General features: G+C 38.0%; 2 protein-coding genes across 10 annotated transcripts in view; one reads left to right on the top strand and one right to left on the bottom strand.

Moving 5' to 3' along the window:
* Dnah12 (dynein axonemal heavy chain 12) overlaps window positions 1–6,799 on the bottom strand; it is a 256,363-nt gene extending 249,564 nt beyond the window's left edge. For 8 of the 9 annotated variants that reach the window (XM_058582183.1, XM_058582184.1, XM_058582182.1 and 5 more), the window contains exon 1: window positions 16–6,799. The gene's annotated coding sequence lies outside the window, so the exon portion shown is untranslated. The remainder of the gene's footprint in view (window positions 1–15) is intronic. The other variant, XM_058582180.1, reaches the window with a different exon arrangement.
* On the top strand, window positions 6,757–16,617 carry Pde12 (phosphodiesterase 12). Its single transcript, XM_046452762.2, has 3 exons — window positions 6,757–8,189; window positions 9,399–9,477; window positions 9,633–16,617. The coding sequence occupies exons 1-3, from the start codon at window positions 6,882–6,884 to the stop codon at window positions 10,073–10,075; spliced, it is 1,830 nt and encodes a 609-aa protein (XP_046308718.1). The 5' UTR covers window positions 6,757–6,881; the 3' UTR covers window positions 10,076–16,617.
* The last annotated feature ends 206 nt before the right edge of the window (window positions 16,618–16,823 follow it).

The raw sequence follows: 16,823 nt of genomic DNA on the forward strand, positions 1-16,823 counted from the left end.
TATATAAATACTTACTCTCAGAGGAGAATCAAGTCTTCAAGTGTCCGCATAGTTCGGGGAGCTGTGGTGCATGCCTATAATCCCAGAGATTGGGGAGGCTGAGGCAGACAGGTCACAAATTTGAAGCCAGCCTTAACAATTTAGCGAGATCCTGCCTCAAAAAAATTTAAAAAGGGCGGGGAGGGAGTGGCGCTTTACTCAGTGGTAAAATGCCCCTGAGTTCAATCCCAAGTCAAAAAAGAAAAGAAAGAAAATCAAGTGTACCCATAGTGACTTGTAAATATTACAACTAATCAGCAATATAATTTATCTTGTTTTTATATTTGCTGTTAGTTTACAGTAATTTCAGGAAATCTTGCCAAAATCAAATAGGTAAGGTGTGAACTTTGTATGTCTGGAAAGCAAATGTGAAATGTTGCAATTGGAAGCTGCACAGTATATACTCCCTCTAAAGAATAGCATACATGGGGCTGGGGTTATGGCTCAGCGGTAGAGCGCTTGCCTAGAACATAAGAGGCCTTGGATGCGTTCGATCCTCAGCACCACATTAAAAAATAAATGAATAAATTTTAAAAAGATATCGTGTCCAACTACAACTAAAAAATTTTTTAAAAAAATTTTAAAAAGAACAGCATACATGATTAGTCTATACCTAAACAAAATCAGGGTTGTGTGACTGGCATAGTCATTTGACAAACCTTTGAGTACTTTCTCTGTGCCAGTCACCAGGTTTAAAAAAAAAAAAATTAAATGAGGGTATAGCCTATCCTGCTGAGGCTCAGACCCTGGGAAAGAGATTCAGGATCCCAGCAAATGAAGTAAGATGCCATTGGTAGAGTAGTCATGCTGTATTTGGAAGCAACAGTAGCCCCAGCCTGATTTCAGCACCCTTGAGTCCTTTCATAGGCCTTTTTTATATGCAGACCAGACAAAGAAGGCACATTGCCAATGAGTTACATAAGTGAATGTATGCTCACAAGCACTGTTTATGACCTTGAGTACATATGCTGAATCAGACTATGACTTTAGCTATATCTAAAAACAGCCTGCCAGAAGCCTTAGTGAAGAAGCCTAACTATAGCCATCTTGGGCCGTCCCTACACAGCCTTACACTATTATGTCTGACACACAGTAAGTGCTCCAAAATGTCATTTAAGTCAGTGAATGACAAAATAGAATGTCCTGATAGTTTTTTTTTTTTTGTTTGTGGGTTTTTTGTTTGGTTACCAGGGTGTGAACCCAGGAGTGCTTTGGCACTGAGCAATATCCCCAGCCCTTTTTATATTTTTATTTTAAGACAGGATTTCACTAAATTACTTAGGGCCTCGATAAGTTGCTCAGGCTGGCCTCAAACTTGTGATCCTCTTGCCTCAATCTCCTGCAGGATCACAGATGTGTGCCACCATGCCCAGCTTGTCCTGGTAGTTTGTAAAAGCAAACTATCTTTCTGTAGAAAACAAAATACTTTTATAAGTTTGTGATGGTCTTTTGAGTGCTAATTTGATTAGGCTTAACTATACTAACTGTAGAGAAGACAGCAATCTTTTGTATGATATGCTTTCTCCCAGTTATTCAATCAAACACTAATTTGGTGCTGCAATAAAGAAAATTTGCAGATATAATTCAAATCCCCCATCAATTGATATTAGCCTAGAAAGATTATCTTTAATGAGTTTGTCTCAATCAGTAGAATTCCTTTTTGGGGGGCTGGATGGGGGGTTTAACAGGGATTCAACTCAGGGGCACTCAACCCCTGAGCCACAACCCAGCCCTATTTTGTATTTTATTTAGAGACAGAGTCTCACTGAGTTGCTTAGCACCTCACTTTTGCTGAGGCTGGCTTTGAACTCAAGATCCTCTTGCCTTAGCCTCCAGAGCTGCTGGTATCACAGGTGCCCAGCTAGAGAATAAAAATAAAATTATATTCATTCTGTCTATAAGGGTTTTATCAGATAATTTATAAATATATCCTCCTGACTGTCTTATCAGATTTTTTTCCAGTACTAGGGATTGAACCCAAAGTCTTGTGCATACTTAGCAAAGTACTCCATCACTGAGCTTTACTCAACCCTGTCTAATCCCCTTTTTTTCCCCTTCCAATACTGGGGTGCTGGGGATTGAACTCAGGGCACTCTAGCACTGAACTACATACAATCCTTTTTAAAATTTTGAGACAGGGTCTTGCTAAATTGCCCAGTCTGGCCTCGAACTTGTAATCCTCCTGCCTTGGCCTCCCAAGTTGCTGGGATCAATGGTATGTGCCACTACAACTCAATGTCTAATCCTTTTCTTGATGGTATCTTTTGAAAAGCAAGTTTTTAACTTTGATAAAACCCAGTGTATATATTTATTTTATAGATTGTGACAGTGAAATCATCTATAAAGACAGAAAATCATGAAGATTTTCTCCTGTTTTCTTCTAATTTTGTTTACTTGGGTCTATGATCCAGTTAGAGTTAATTGGTGTATGCGGTGACAATAAATGGTGTAATTTTTGCATAGGGTTAATTCTGCATATAGATCCATGTGCATTTTTGCATCCCTAGCTGAGTGACCTTGGCACCTTTGTTTTAAAAAAACACTTCACTAGCTGGGCATGCTGTTGTACGTAGACTCAGCTACTCAGGAGGGTGCTGGAGAATCACTGGAACCCTCTAGCTCAAAACCAGCCTGGCCAACTTTGTGAGACCCTGTCTAAATTTTTACTCCTCACACTTCAGATAGAGCCCTAATATCCACAGTATACAAACTACTCAAAAAATTAAACAATAAGAAAACAAACAACCCAATCAACAAATGGGCCAAGGACCTGAACAGACACTTCTCAGAGGAGGACATACAGTCAATCAACAAGTACACGAAAAAATGCTCACCATCTCTAGCAGTCAGAGATATTTTTATGGTATGTAACAAAACAATGATTAAAACTAAAAGAAGATTAAATTAGATCAGCTTGCCTAAAGGAAAATCGTATTTTCTAATGGAACTTTCATTTTGCATAAATAAGCTAATTTAAGATTGACTAAATTCTGCAAAGTTGCTTGAAGAAAATACTGGGGATAAGAAAAATAAATGACATTTCAAAATTCAGAATTGTGGCTCAGTGGTAGAGCACTCATCTAGCACATGCAAGGCCCTGGGTTCTATCCTCAGCACCACATACAAAATAAATAAATAAATAAAGGTATTGTGTCCAACTACAACTAAAAATAAACATTAAAAAAATTCAGAATCACTCATGTGGGTCCTATAAACTGGAGACTTATCTCTTTCTTGCCTTAAGTCTGGGACAGGAGTCTCTGTGTTTCTCCTTTGCTAGCAAATAAATAAAATTTCTTTTTTCTAAAAACTTTGTTCTCATTTTTGGATTGGCAACAGAGCCAAGGACTGAACATGGTCCTGGTACCATGAGCAAGGACTAACTTACCTGTAGATGTATGTTATGGCTCAGAACTTTAAGAAGACAAAGAAAGACTAGAACAGTGGCATGTGCCTATAACCCCAGCAACTTGGGATGTTGAGACAGGAGGATCACATATTTAAGGTCAGCCTCAGCAACTTGGCAATGCCCTAAGCAACTTAGTGAAACCCTATCTCAAAGAAAAAGAAAAAATAGTGCTAGGGATACAGCTCAGTGGTAGAGTAACCTGAAAAGAAAACCAACAATCCCCAATTCAAATCCAGTCTGGTCTTTCAGGTCTTTAGGAAGATACATTTTCAAAATAGAAAAATCAAACACATTCTATTTAACAGCTTGATTTAAAATGCTATGTGGGCCTCCATTTGGATACTTGCCCTAGACCTCTCAAATAAGAGCAGGTCTTCTCATGCCTGACCTTTCCACATCCAGATTCATATCCAACTGCCTATGGATATGAGAAATAACCTCCTGGAACCTAACAAATATCTAAAATTTAATATGGTCTAGACACTCTCTTGATTTTCTTCTGCAAATATACTCTAATCCTAATATCTCCCATTCCTGTAAATGTCCTATCATTTGTTCAGCTGCTCTGTTTATTCCTGCCCTAATAATCCACTCTGTATTCTGAAATCAGAATTGTCTTTTTAAACATGTATCATGAAAGTTTACTCCCCTAATTAAAATCTTCCCATGGGAGAATGGATCAACAAAATGTGGTATAACCATGCAATAGAACACTTTTCAGCCACTAAAAGGGAATAAGACACTAATACATATTACAATACAGATGAAATTTGAAAATATTCTAAGTGAAGCTTTGTGTGATGGTGCACCCCTGTAATCCTAGCGATTCAGAAGGCTGAGGCAGAGGAATTACAAGTTTAAGACTATCTTGGACAGTGAGACCCTGTCTCAAAATAAAAAATAAAAAGGGGAAGCAATGTAGCTCAGTGGTAAAATATACCCCTAGGTTCTCCACTGTGGGGTGTGGGGGTTGGGGTCCATCACAATAGCCAGTGCACACCTGTAATCCCAATCACTTGGGAGGCTGAGGCAGGCCTCAGGAATTTAGTGAGACGCTCAGCAACTTAGCAAGACCTTGTCTCAAAATTAAAAAAAAAAAAAAAAAAAAAGACTGAGGATGTAGCTCAGTGATAAAGGGTTCCTGTTTCAATTCCAAATTGCAAGAAAGAAAAGAAAAATTTTTAAGAGAAGCCTATTAAGGTCCCTTAATGTATGATTTAAATATTCAGATTAGGTAAATCCATGGAAACACAAAGTAGAGTGGTAGTTACCAGTAACTGGGGTAAGTGGGAATGGAGACTGACTGCTGGTGGGTGTGGTATTTCTTTGGGGGATGATAAAGATTCTGGAATTGCCTAGCATTATGGTTGCACAAATTTGTATGAGAGTACTAAAAGCCACTGAACTATGTCGTTTGAAAAGAGTGATTTTTATGTTTATGAATTATACCTCAATTTTAAAATAAAAGAATCAGGAAAAAACTTAACAAAAAGTTGTTTTTAATTATACAATGCCTTACTAGATATGTGTATTTGATTTTGGGGGGGTAGGGGCATGGAAGGTGGGTAATGGGGATTGAACTCAGGGGCACTTGACTACTGAGCCATATCCCCATCCTTATTTTGTATTTTATTTAGAAGAAAGGGTCTCACTGAGTTGCTTAGCACCTTGCTTTTGATGAGGCTGGCTTTGAACACTCAATCCTCCTGCCTCAGCCTCCCCAGCCATTGGGATTACAGGTGTGCACCACAGCGCACAGCTTAATATTTTTCCTTTTTCTCTTCTTTTTTGGTGGTGCTGAGGATGGAACCCAGGATCTGTGGCTAAATGCACAGCCATTCTTGGGCTATTAAGGCTCTATGAAAACTGTGAAACAAAACTATATGGAAGCCAATGAGAATTAGGATACACAAAACTTCCCTTCGTGATTAAGCAACAATTAGCTTTCCTCCTTTGAGAAAAATGAAAGTTAAAATTATTTTCCAAAACTGCAAGCAAAACTACTCCAATGCCTTCTCTTTTTCTTAAAACACACACTCCATTAGTGCTCAGCCAATGAGAAATCAGAGGAAGAAACTTGCACTCTAGGGGATAAAATGCTGGTTGTAGGGCTGGGGTTGTGGCTCAGTGGTAGAGCCCTTGCATAGGAGGCTTGAGGCACTGGTTACAATTCTTAGCTCCAAATTAAAAAAAAAAAAAAAACTAAACATTTTTTTTAAATGCCGATTGTAACTGTTCTCGGGGGTGAGACCACCATTAAAGTAAAGTTTCGCTTTCTCTGTATAAATAAGTAGAAAACGCAGACCTTCATACTGTTGCTCACTCAATGTAGTGGGTGACTTTCCAACCTGCTACTCTTCCCTGGGCTCACTGCAAGTTAGACTGGACTTCTTTCTGGTACACAAACAAACCAAGATCCTTTCCTTTCAAGGGACTTATGAGAAATAGATCAGTTAAGTTTGAATTTCAGAAAAAGAAATTTTTAGGTGTAAGTATGCAGCATTATCATTATTTTTTTTAATTCACTTAATTGGCAGTCCTGGATTTTTATTTGCTAAATCTGGCGTCTCTAAAAAGATAAGATCTTCTTTGCTAACTAAAAATGAACAGCTTTCCGCAGTTCATCACTACTATTTGTTTTTGTTCGTTTACTAAGCTGTCTGTATAACTTTGACCGGATTTGTAACACACCTCTAAGCGACGGATAAAGCCTACTTCACAAAAAATGTGAGGCTTAAATAGACACCAAGTGTGTACCGTTTTTAGCATACTCAATGTTCACTAAATGGGAGTTAACGTATATTGGTCATTATCAGAGACTCAGTTGGGCGCTTGGTTGCCGGCCCCGCCAGAGTTGAACCCTTCACAGTTCAGGAAAAGGCGAGCAGGGTGAACAATACCATGGAGAGGAAATGAGCAACGCTTTCCACGTCCCCAGTGAGCCTTCCAATTCGGGTGGGAACCCCTACACCCTCACTCAGTCCAGCCCCAGGGAGTATGAGGAAGACGCCTCCAGAAAACCCGCTCAACGCTCGCCTCAGTTCGCAAAATAGAGCGAGTGACGCCGTCCAACCTCTTCCGGTTTGATGCACCGTCCCCTCTGGACCCCCAGTTGCACTTTCAACAAAGCTTGGAGTACGATATTTCTCTATAGCATATATATATATATTTCCTCCACCTCAATAAACCTAACTCTGGTTGAATATAAAAATTAATTGGCTGGTAATTAGAGAAAAGTATTGCCATGAAAAGGAGCAGATAAGTAGGCCTAGCGAAAGTGCGTGGCGCGAGCTTTGTTCGCCTTCTCCTAGCCTGCCGGAAGTCGCTGGGTCTGAATGGGTTCCGGAGCCGGCGGCTGTAGCTTCTCTGTCTTCACTTGACACCGGGCGGCTGCTTGGCTGCTGGTCTTGTCAGCCTCTGGGTTGCTAGGTTCATGTGGAGGCTCCCAAGCACCCGCGCCGTGCTTCGTGGGGTCCGGACGGCCGTGGAGCAGCGCAGCCGGACTGAAGCGGCTCCTGAAAAGGCGGCAGGCGCGATGGAGCGCGCTGTAGTGCGCTGTGTTCCCTCGGAGCCCAAGCTGAGCTTGTCGTTTGCGCTGGCCGACGGCAGCCACAAGAACATGCAGCGCGACCAGAGTGAGCCGCTGGGTCGGGCCCTCAGCCGGATCGCTACCAATGCCCTCAAGGGCCACGCTAAGGCAGCCGCAGCTAGAAAGAACCGGAAGAACCGGTCCAACGCGAGCGGCGGCGCGGCCTGTGCAGGGTCTGGGTCGGAGACGGCAGCAATCTGCGAGCCCGTGGTAAAGCTGTACTACCGAGAGGAAGCAGTGGCTGAGGATGTGCTCAACGTGGACGCCTGGCAGGACGGCGCGGTGCTGCAGATTGGCGATGTCAAGTACAAGGTGGAGCGCAACCCACCCGCCTTCACCGAGCTTCAGTTGCCACGCTACATCATGGCCGGCTTCCCCGTGTGCCCCAAGCTCACCCTTGAATTTGGGGATCCGTCTGGCTCTCTCTACCGCTGGTACAAGGAAGCCAACCCTGGTGCCGCGGAACCTGAAGGTAGTGGCCCTTCGTCATTGTCTCCCTCTTCGCCGTCTTCTACTTGGACCGAAACGGGTGTGAATGAGCGCGTCTACATCCCGTCCAATGCTGACATCGGACTGCGGCTGAAACTTCACTGCACTCCAGGCAATGGGCAGCGTTTCGGGCCGAGCAGGGAATTGGAAAGTGTGTGTCCAGTGGAGGCCGGGCCTGGTACTTGCACTTTTGACCATCGGCATCTCTACACCAAGAAAGTGACAGAGGACGCTCTCATCCGCACTGTCTCCTACAACATTTTGGCAGACACGTACGCCCAGACTGAGTTCTCACGGACTGTTCTGTACCCATACTGTGCCCCCTATGCCCTGGAGCTTGACTACCGCCAGAACCTTATCCAGAAGGAACTCACAGGCTACAATGCCGACCTCATCTGTTTGCAGGAGGTTGACCGCGCGGTGTTTTCGGACAGTTTGGTACCCGCATTGGAGGCTTTCGGGCTGGAGGGCGTGTTTCGAATCAAGCAGCACGAAGGCCTGGCCACTTTTTACCGGAAGTCAAAGTTCAACCTCCTTAGCCAGCATGACATTTCTTTCCAAGAAGCCCTGGAGTCTGACCCACTTCACAAAGAACTGCTGCAGAAACTAGTTTTGTACCCATTGGCACAGGAAAGAGTGCTCCAGAGATCTTCTGTCCTTCAGGTGAAGAAGCTCTTTTTTCATACTTTCTCATTTTTAGGGGCCTGGAATGCGGTGTAGGGGGAGGGCAGCAGAGGTTATGACTGAAATCATCCAAATTTTATTGAAGTGTTAAAAGTTTAATTTTCATTTATTTGGCATTTATTGAGCACTCTTGTGTGCCTCCTATGCTGCAGGTTGCCTTCAGCAAGACAAACAAGGATTTTCTTAGTGCTTCATAATCTGGGGGAGACATGTTAAATACAAGAATAATAGCAATATTTAATTTTTTAACTACTTGTCAAGCACTGTTCTGACATATTTTAAAGTACTTAAAGTGCTTGATGACCTTTACCATGTGCTTCATAACTATTAACTAGTAGTCTTTATCATTGGAGCATTTAATCTTCACAGTAATCCCTGTGTTCTCATTTTACAGATGTGATTCTGCTCATTTTATAAATGGTCAAATTTATTTATCCATATTCACACAAACATGGAGCCAGGATTCTCAACTATATACATATAACAATCATCACTGGGCGGAGTATTAACTGCTACTTAAAGCTATCTTTGTTTTTAGAAATATGTTTACTGTGTTTGTCCAGAATTTTGAGGTCATTGGCTTGGTTCAGAGTAAAAAGAGTTAGCTACCTTTTGGGGTTTTCTGGAGCACCTGTGTTTTATGCACCTTTTTGTAAATTTATTTAATTGAATACACATTGAAGTCCTCCATGAGGTAAGGATAGAGTTTTTTACCATTATGAAACTAGTTTAGAAGTGTGTTTCTCCATGTCATACTGCTGTGTTGAATATTCAAACACAAGTCCATCTGACTCCAAAACCTGCCCCTGACCACTAGAAAACACCGTCTCCAACTTTAATATTTTCATCTATAATGTATCATATTAGCTTTATGTTGGACTATTAAAATACATTACACTAAATCCTACTCATATATATTCTGAAACTTTTCATACTTGATATCAGTTCATCAAGGGAAAGATATGGAATAAAATGTCCATCATATAGACTTAGATTAAAAAAAAATCTGGGGCTGGGGTTGTGACTCAGAGGTAGAGCGCTCGCCTATGCATGAGGCACTGGGTTTAATCCTCAGCACCACATCAAAATAGTGTCCACCTAAAACTAAAAAAAAAAAAACGTTAAAAAAAAATCTTCAGGAGATTGACAGACATCAATTGACTTCCTGACACTTTCCATTTATTTTAGGTTTCAGTTCTTCAATCTACAAAGGAGTCTTCTAAAAAGATATGTGTTGCTAATACCCATCTCTACTGGCATCCAAAAGGTACATTTTATTTTTTGTGACTTAAACATGGTGACTTAATGTTACTAAATCTATTTTACACATATATTTTGAGTGTCACCATATGAAATGGTTTTTTTTTGCTTTTTAAAGACTACTTTAAAAAGTACTTACATTAATGTTTTTTATATTCATAGGTGGGTACATTCGTCTCATTCAAATGGCAGTAGCTTTGGCTCACATTAGACATGTCTCATGTGATCTGTATCCTGGCATACCGGTTATATTTTGTGGGGACTTTAATAGTACACCATCAACAGGAATGTATCATTTTGTCATCACTGGCAACATTCCAGAGGATCATGAAGACTGGGCTTCCAATGGGGAAGAAGAAAGATGCAACATGTCTCTAACACATTTCTTCAAACTGAAAAGTGCTTGTGGTGAACCAGCTTACACAAATTATGTTGGTGGCTTTCATGGATGTCTAGATTACATTTTCATTGACTTACATGCTTTAGAGGTTGAACAGGTGATTCCATTACCTAGTCATGAAGAAGTTACCACCCACCAGGCCTTACCTAGTGTTTCCCATCCTTCTGATCACATAGCACTTGTGTGTGATCTAAAATGGAAATAGATTTCTGTTTAATGGAATTTAAGTATAAAAAGGAAATTAGTTACTTTGTAGAAAATTTGATATGAATCAAAGCTAATATGTAACTTTCAAAGAGGAAATATAGACTCAATGGTAAAACTTTCTATTCATTCCCTACTAGTTATGTTCCAAGACTATTTATGTTTGCATCATATAGACCCTTTTTCCCCCTACACTTGGAGGAAAAGCAAATATATTTATTGAGAAACAGGAAGTTCATATATTGTGTACATTTTTATAAATGATTTTTAATCTAATTAAGAATATTTTAAGTACCATTTGAATGATCTTTTTTTTCATGACACATTTCAGTTTGAATCATGTTTATTTAATTATATGAAAAAATGCATACAGGTTAAGGTGAAAGACCTAAATTCTGACACATGGGTCTACCTCTACCTCAATTTGGTCAGCAGTTTATTACAATTTCAGAGTTGACAAAAAATTAAAGTTGTTGTTGTTGATTGCTTCTGGTTTTTTTCTCCACCCCCAAGTACTAGGATTTAAACCCGAGGCTCTCACACAGTAGGCAAGTGCTTTTTCATTGAGCTACATCCCCAACCCTTTTTATTTTGAGATGGTCTAAGTTGCCCAGGCTGGCCTTGAACTTGGGATGCTCCTGCCTTAGCCTCCCCAGCCTCCCATGCACCATTGTAACCAACTTCCGTTTTTCAGCTAATGAATTGTCTTCATTCTCTTTAGTATTTTTGTTGTTAATATATGGTAAAATGGACACAATTTATATTCTGAGTCATACAGCAGCTCATTTTAATTTCTAGTATGTAAGCACAATTTAGTATTCAAAGTAAATAGCAACATTTGATCCCATTTTATTTAATTACTCTTGCCTACAAAAAACTTAAAGACAAAAGAGTATTTGACCAGGTGATATTAACAAAATACAGCACAATACATTATTTTTGAGAAAATGCCTACTGATATGGACTTGAAACTTTGGATAAACTCATTCAGCATTTCTATGCCATAAGCATTTTCAAAATTGTTAGTTTTTATGAATAGGGAATAGAGAAGTAGTTTGGCTTTTGAGTATATCTGAAATAAAAACTATTACTTTTATAGGTAAACAATATAATTTATTGTAAAACAAGATTTAAATAGGAGGCCAAACTCTTTTAAGATTAGAAATTACAAACAGCCTACAGTGATAACTAAGCTTTACTGACCAATTTATCACCATACCTTATTTGTAATGCTTAAGCTGTTGCTTTTTTGATGTTCAAGATAACTATAGTATACTCATATTTCTGCATTTAATTTCTAGATTAGGTATTAAATCCTACTCATCTCAAGAAAAGCTCTGATTTTCCAGTCATGAAAATGCTCATTTCAGATTCTTTAATCTCTGAATCTAGTACCATAAGAATTGTCTTCTTTAGATAATCTGCTATCAGATGTATTGTTATCTCTTAGTTTAGCAAGTTTGAGAATGAAATTTTACCTGCACTTCAGATTAAACCTTGAAGTATTTGAAGTACTTGAAGGGAAAGATTAAGGTACCAGATTGAACTGGGGATTGAACTCCGGGGCACTCAATCACTGTACCACATCCCCAACCCTATTTTGTATTTTATTTAGAGACTGAGTTGCTTAGCACCTTAGCCAGCTGAGGCTGGCTTTGAACTCACAATCCTCTTGCCTCAGCCTCCAGAGCCACTGGGATTACAGGCATGTGCCTCTATGCCCAGCAAGGTGGCAGTCTCTTGTGATCTTATTTAGAAAGAGCTATTAAATTGGGGGGTAGGGGGGGGAAATCGATGCTACCGACTTGTGCCTTCCTAAAAACCATTTTCAAGAGCATTTTAACAGCAGTTTATAAATAAACAAATAAAGCTAGAATCTGATTTTTTTATATACTTTTTCTTTCTTTTAAAAATTTGGTTTTGGTCTGCTTCCAAATACACGTTAACAGACCCATATAGTAACTTAAGAGAAAACAAGTTTCTCAGAAAAATGTTAAAAAAAAAATGTAAAAAATTTTTCTAATGTGATATAATTACCCATGTCCATGAAAAGAACACACAGGTTCTATATTATACAAGTCCTAGCTAGATTGAAATCTAGTCAGAAAATCTCTTAAGCACTTACTAAATAGTCCATATATCCTAAATACCTAAAGTTGGTATTTCCTGACTAAACAGTGTAATCAGATTATATACAGGTATTTAAAGATATTAGGACAATGGAATGTTATTTTCAAGTGCTATATACTCTAGTCAGATCTCCCATAAACAGATACATTAGAATGACTCGAGTCCAAAGGTAGATGACAGTAAGAAAATTATGTAAGTAGCATACCAAAATTTCCTGTATTCATAAGACAAAGTGTTATTCAGAAATGTTTAAAGCTATCTTTGTGATTGAATTTTTCTATTACATTGGAATTTTCAGTATATTTTATTGTAACAAATATGGGAAGTTTAACAACTTTTTATAGCATATCACATTTTATAATGTCCTAAGTTCTTGCTGCAGGAATTAACATTTCAAAATTTTATAGCTATAAATGAGTACAAGTATTTTAAGATATGTTATTCTATTTTTTAATATTTATTTTTTAGTTGTAGTTGGATACAACACCTTTATTTCACTTGTTTATTTTTGTATGTGGTGCTGAGGATCGAACCCACAGTCTCGCACGTGCGAGGCAAGCGCTCTACCACTGAGCCACAACCCCAGCCTAAGATATGTTATTCTATTAAAATGATCTCTTGCACAGTTGACACTACAGCAAATATATACATTGATAGTTCAGAATTCATTAGCAAACAAATCATTTCTGGCAACAATGTGTGTTGTTTTAAAATTTTGAATACTGAAATCAGTTGTTCCAAATTTCCTTTTGAATGTGGTGTTTCATACTGGAGGATAGATGTCTGAAGAGCAAACAAAAAGGGAGAAAAGATAGGAACTCTACTGTGGGAAGATCTCCCTAGTCAAAATAGTCATTTTTGATCTCACGTCTTAGCTCTGAAATATAGGCAAAGGTTTCCTATAAACTAATCCTTTTAAGTAAAATCCAAAATCCATATATAATAATAATAAAAGATACTGCATATTAATTTAATAAGACCCAAATGAACAACTCTTTAGGAAAAATCTTTCCTCTAAAATCAATTCAAAAACATTTAAATGTATTGAAACTTTTTAATATTTTGCCTAGGATAATATTCAAAGGAAATACTGTTTAGATTTCATTTGGGGGAAGGAAAGAATTTTAAGAGCTTTAATTCATATGGGTTAAGTCTTTTGGTCCTTTTTTATAAGGAAATATTGCTACATTCTGAGATGATACCAAAGCATTTTTTAAATGAAATTCACATAGGATTAACCATTTTAATGTGTATAATGCATTCACATGTACAACCATCTAGTTCCAAAGCATTTTCATTACCTCCAAAGGAACAAGCAGTCAATCCCCAGTCTCACCTCCCCCAGCAACTGAAAACTACTAATCTGCTAGGGATCTACCTATTTTTGATATTTCATCTAAATGTAATCCATATGATCTTCTGTATCTGGCCTTTTTCATTTAACATATATTTTCAGGGTTCATCTCTTCTTATGGCTGAATGACAGTCTATGTAGATATACCACATTTGCTTATCTAAATGGACACTTACTTGTATGGTTTATGTCTTTTGGCTATTTTCACTAGTGCTGCTATAAACATCTGTGCAGTTTTTTTTGGTTTGAATCTGTTCTTCCGAGTATATACCTAAGAGTGGATTGCTGGGCTGTATGTGATTCTGTTTTCTTGTTGTATAATTTTACATTCCCTCAGTAATGTATGAGGGTCCCCCATTTTCTCCACATCCTCACCAAATAGTGGGTTTGAAGTGATATCTCTACCAGTGCTTTTGTGTTTGTGTGGTGCTGGGTATTGAATCTAGGTCCTTGTGCATGTAAGGCAAGCATTCTACCAACTGAGTTATATCCCCAGCCCTTACCAATGCTTTTTTTTTTTTTGGTGTGAGGAGGTACTGGAGATTGAACTTGGATACTCCACCACTGAGCCACATCCCCAGCCCTATTTTTTATTTTATTTAGACACAGGGTCTGAGTTGCTTAGTGCCTTGCCATTGCTGAGGCTGGCTTTGAATTCACAATCCTCCTGCCTCAGCCTCCTGGGATTACAGGCGTGCACCACCATTCCCCGCTCTACCAATGTGTATGTGATTCTCTTTTCTTTTTTAACTTTAGTTGAATTAATGTTGACAGTCATGAACTAGATTATTCACAAATGGTTTACATGACTTCCTATTTTCCAAGAAGGCCCATATTCAGTTCCTGCTCATTTTACAAGCTTGTGTCAAGTGGGAAAGGTCAGTTTCCTGGCTTTCTTTGAAGAAATTTGAGAAGACAAAAATTAGAAAAATACCAAAGCGTAAACTGTAAATAAATAAAAAACCTAGGATAACAAAAAGTTAAATCTTAAAATGTTTGTCTCAGAATGAACTTGTTTAGTAACACTGGCTTACAATTAACAATGCTCCTTTTTAAATCTTAGGTACACAGAATAATAGATCACAAGAATGTATAAATTCTGTTGGGTATAGTGGCACATGCCTGAAATCCCAGTGACGTATTAAACATATCAGTTCACCCTGGTTGATGTGGATTCATTGTTATGTCAACGAACTCTGGGATGTCAAAATCCATATTTGTGTAGGTTTTAATCGTAATTTTAAATCTCCTTGAAAACTTTCCCTAAAAACAATTCATCTCCATCTGCCCATTTTGTGTTGATGCTGTCAAAACATTTGCATAACATAGTTCATTTTTGCCCAGTAACTCATCTTAATGATTTCATCCTGAAATGTTGCCAATGGACATTTTCTTAGTGTGCTGAAGTATTCCTGGGTTATATTTTTACTAGTTTGTCCTATTTGTGTTCTTTCTATATTTAACTTGATTCAGTAGTCAATTGGATTTAGTTGTTGTATTGGATGAATATGCACTTTTACAAGAATTATCAAATATCTTTATTTCCCTTGTAGAATAATTTAGAAACAATGGCATATCACCCTTAACATCCTTTTATTACATATCTTAGAAAAGTCTGGCTTTTTGCATATTGCATTGTGTCCTTTTTCTTCTCTCCAAATGAAATAACTCCATGATGATTTGGTTCTTCTATCCTAAATTGATGTTTTTTGTCTATAAGGGATTTCACTGCCTGTCAATTTAGTTCACAGGCCCTAAAAGAAATCCTAGCAGTCACTTCCCATTCTCCCTAGCTCCTGGCAACCATTTACCTACTTTATCTATATGAATGTCTACTCTGTACCTTTCATATAATTGGAATCAAATTATTATGCAGTTTTTTATGATTGGCTTCTTTTCATTTAAGATGTGCCCATGTTGTAGCATATATTAGTACTCATTTTTATGAATATTCCATTTCATGCATACCACATTTATCATTCGTCAGTTGACAGACATTTGGATTACTTCTATTTGCCTTCCAGATTACTTCTACTTGCTGCAACAAATATTTGCGTACATGTTTTTTAGTAGATAGATGTTCATGTGGGATCTGTTATACCTTTTGAGGATCTACCGAAATACTACCAAAATTAATACTATTAACTAAAGTACTATTTTACATTCCCACCGGCAATACACATAGGTTCTAATTTCTCTACATCCTCATTCTTATTAATACATTTTATTATTAATATCTTATTATAAAAATAATACATGCTCTTGTAGTTGCAGTGGTACTTACCTGTAATCCCAACTACTAAGGAGGCTAAGGCAGAAGGATCACAAGTTCAAGGGCAGCCTGGACAATTTAGCAAGATCCTATCTCAAAATAAAAAAGGATGGGGATGTAGCTCAGTAGTAAAAACGTCCCTGAAACTAACCCCCAGTACTGCCAAATAAAAAGAAAAATATGCTCATTTTTAAAGTGGAAATCACAATACAGCAATGTAAAAACTTGTATTTGCCATACCTGAACTCCCTAAACCCATTTTAATAGCTAGTGTTTATCTGTCCAGACCATTTCTTTGAATATCCATAAATAAAAACATACACCTATTTAAGTACATATAGGATCATCTGCATTGTATATTATCTTCCCATGTCAACAGACAATAACTATTTTTCAAGTTGTATATGCCATAATAATTTAACCAGAACACTTTTGTATTATTTTTGCCATTGTAAGCAGTGTTTTTTGTACACGTATCTCTTGCCCAATTGTTGGGTATATAGCAGTATAGGATTACAATTGTTGAACCAGAGTTGTTATTCTCTTTTTGATTGTAAGTATCTTACTATGAAGTGGCATCTCACTGTGGTTTTGATTTAGATTTCCTTGATGGGGATGTGTTCCAAGACCCCCAGTCTCAGTGGATGCCTGAAACAACAAATAGTGCCAAACCCTATATATGTTATTTTTTCCTGTATATACTTATAATAACATTTAACTTATAAACACAGTAAGATTAACAATTTGTAAAATACATTTTACTATAATAAAAGTTACTTAAAACTTACGGTTTCTGAAATTTCCCATTTAAGATTTTTGGAATACATTTGAATTAAATACTGAAACCATGGAAAACAACACCAGAATGGGTAACTACTATACATTTCTATTTAGTTGAATGGCAATCCAGCCTAAAAAGAACCATGTGGCCAGACATGGTTATCAACACACACACAAATATCACTGCATTATAGTTGTACATAATGGTGGAAT

This window comes from Marmota monax, unplaced genomic scaffold (assembly GCF_021218885.2).
Source record: "Marmota monax isolate L192 unplaced genomic scaffold, Marmota_monax_Labrador192_F-V1.1 WCK01_AAM20220418_F8-fsc00042, whole genome shotgun sequence".
NCBI lineage: Eukaryota > Metazoa > Chordata > Mammalia > Rodentia > Sciuridae > Marmota > Marmota monax.